The 2,677-nt window shown below is 33.8% G+C and overlaps 1 protein-coding gene across 1 annotated transcript; it reads right to left on the bottom strand.

Annotated features, from left to right (window-relative positions):
* Positions 1–260: 260 nt before the first annotated feature.
* On the bottom strand, positions 261–1,728 carry LOC107865816 (ethylene-responsive transcription factor TINY). The gene has a single exon (XM_016712010.2). The coding sequence runs from the start codon at positions 1,277–1,279 to the stop codon at positions 488–490; it is 792 nt and encodes a 263-aa protein (XP_016567496.2). The 5' UTR covers positions 1,280–1,728; the 3' UTR covers positions 261–487.
* Between the last annotated feature and the right edge of the window lie 949 nt (positions 1,729–2,677).

The raw sequence follows: 2,677 nt of genomic DNA, 5'->3' as shown, positions 1-2,677 counted from the left end.
ACCTTTGATTATATGGTGTGTAAGTTTTCTTCTTCTCTTTTAGACTTTACCACTGTCAAGTTTCGTAATTAAGTCAACTTCTTCTTCGTAAAATTTGGGTAATTTACGTCGAATCAAAGTAAAAAGCGAGAGGTTTTCAGTAGGCCTATGCATCACTCTTGGAAAAATCAACTTTTTGGCCATTACACTTGTAAGCTTAATCATGCATCACTCTTGGAAAAATCAACTTTTTGGCCATTACACTTGTAAGCTTAATCAAGTAGGACAGTGTTAAAACACATTTCTTCTATATTCAATAAGAAAAGAGTAAATAAAGTTTATATTTATGGACAACTAAACTGATATATTTAAGTATATTTACTAAAACAGTAGGAGTAACTACTAATATCCCACAGATATTCAAAAGAACCAGAAAGTAAAAGACAAAAAGAAAAACAGAGCAAAGCAAAAGCCCACAGTTCTCTTGGTCCAAAAAGTTCCATTGTTATCAGCTTTGACAAGCCCATTTCAGTGTCTCAAAGCTGCAAGATGTAAAACTTTCCCCTGCTGCTGCTGCTGCATACTGCTCCAGAAAATAACCACAAAAATCTGTACCATCAGTTGTTGTTGTTGTTGTGCTCCACCATGGCGAGTACAACAACCCTTCAACTGAGTCACTCAACCTCAACTCAGTTTTCGGGTCGTAATTATTTTCCTCTAAATTAGGTAACTCAATAATCTCGCAGAGTTCTTCAGATCCCGATGATGTTGTTGTTGTTGATGAGGTTGAAGACGAAGACGATGATGGAACACAAGATGAGGATAAGTCTGCCATTGAAGCTGCTTTAGCTGCAGCAGCTTGAACATCTCTCGGTGCATTGGAAACAGGACGAGGCAGGAAGTTAATGAGATGGGGAAAGTTGAGAATGGCTGTATTTCCTTTAATACTAACTGCTGCAACATCATGTGCCCTAGCAGCCATTTCTGCTGTAGGATAAGTACCAAGCCAAATACGCGATTTCTTCCTTGGTTCACGTATTTCAGATACCCATTTTCCCCAGCTCCTCATCCTAACGCCTCTGTATATTTTGTGTATACTCTCACTGTTAGTCGCCGTCCTCTGTTTCTTCGTTCGCTTCCTTGGCTGCTTCTTCTCTTCTTCCAGTAATGCCTTAGATGAGTCGAAAACCGATTTGTGCATGGAATCAGTGGACAATGAAGAAGAAGAAGAAGAAGAAGAAGAGGAAGACGAATAACAGCTCTCTGCTTCTGAAATTTGTACCACTTCAACTTCCTTCATTATTGCGCAGTAGAGAGGCAGTGGTACTCAGTGATCCCGTGAAGCTCTTAATAAGTCGGTTAATTATATTTTCTTTTGGGTAGGGAAGAGTAGTGTAGTTCTATATATTGAATGACAAAAAGGAGATGACATTAATACTGTAGTACTATATATTTAGAAAATGAGTGTATGTATGTTTGAGAGTATCATCAAAGTTGCTAGAAAAAGATGTATGAAGGGAATGAAAGTGAAAGATTGAAAGAAAAGGACAAAAAATTGGAAGTGGCCCGTTGGGTATTGATTGAAGTGGGAGCGGGCGGGGGGGTTTTTATAGCGAAAAAAGACCAATTTACTTCCTTGGACTTGTCTTCCCACTTTTTTCATACCGTATAAAACGACTATAATACTTACCAACGTACCAATACACCCACCCTTACAAAACTATACTTACCATTATATTTATCCCCACTCCCACTGGGAGCGCTGCTCTCAGAAATAAATCATAAATCATGCAAGTGAAACTGAATTTAGTTAAACAATAAACATGTCAGTTTGAATTTAGTCAGAGATGTTGAGTTTAAAGATTCACAATGGAGAAATTTTCAATAAAGAATGCTTTCCCATTCGTCGGTGTTTGTATTTCTAGTAATCTTGTGAGTAGATTCCGTATATCATATATTTATACTAAAAGATACGTAAAAAACTTAGCAATTCATATGGTCACTAGATTTTTTAATTAGTTCAATTACTTTAATAGGAAAATCACTAATTTTTTTTATTTTTTTTTGTAAATTCAATTCAATTATTTTAATATAACAAAATAATTTTATGACTTTATTATTACACTTCCAATACAATACTTGGGTGTTTAGTATAATGCATTTAACCTTAAAATTTATAGCTTCGAACTAAATTATATTTTTGAGGCCCTTAAATGTATTTCATAAAATTCATATACTAGTGAGACCAACTCAAAAAAAACTTGTTTCCAATACAAAGAAGCATCATAGATAGGAAAAAGAAATGAATATACATGTTGAACCTTTTATAATGATCAGAATGTAAAGAATGTCATATATAAGGAAAGTACAAAATATTTTGGGATCCTAGAACCATTGATCCCTATTAAAAACCAAAATTTATCCCGTTTGACCATGGGTATTTTTTTTCTTTTTCCGAAAAAAGAATTTGGAATTGGAAATTATAATGTTTGGCCATGAACCTTTGAAAAATTATTTCGGAATAAAATTCTAAAAATGGAAAACAACTTTTTGTTGTTTTTCCTTTTTTCCACTTCCAATTTCAACTTCCATTATTATTACATATAACTCCAATCTTTAAATTTTTACACAAACTCCTCTTATTAACTAAATTTCGTTATTTTTTAAAAAAGTCCAAATTCAATAAAATAATTAATTC

Source organism: Capsicum annuum, chromosome 3 (assembly GCF_002878395.1).
Source record: "Capsicum annuum cultivar UCD-10X-F1 chromosome 3, UCD10Xv1.1, whole genome shotgun sequence".
In the NCBI taxonomy this organism is placed as follows: Eukaryota; Viridiplantae; Streptophyta; class Magnoliopsida; order Solanales; family Solanaceae; genus Capsicum; species Capsicum annuum.
Note: the sequence above shows the minus strand (reverse complement) of the source record. Positions and strands in the feature narration are given on the sequence as shown.

What these genes read in the sequence shown, in the direction of transcription:
- LOC107865816 (XM_016712010.2), bottom strand. Translation starts at nt 1,279, where the DNA reads ATGAAGGAAGTTGAAGTGGTACAAATTTCAGAAGCAGAGAGCTGTTAT.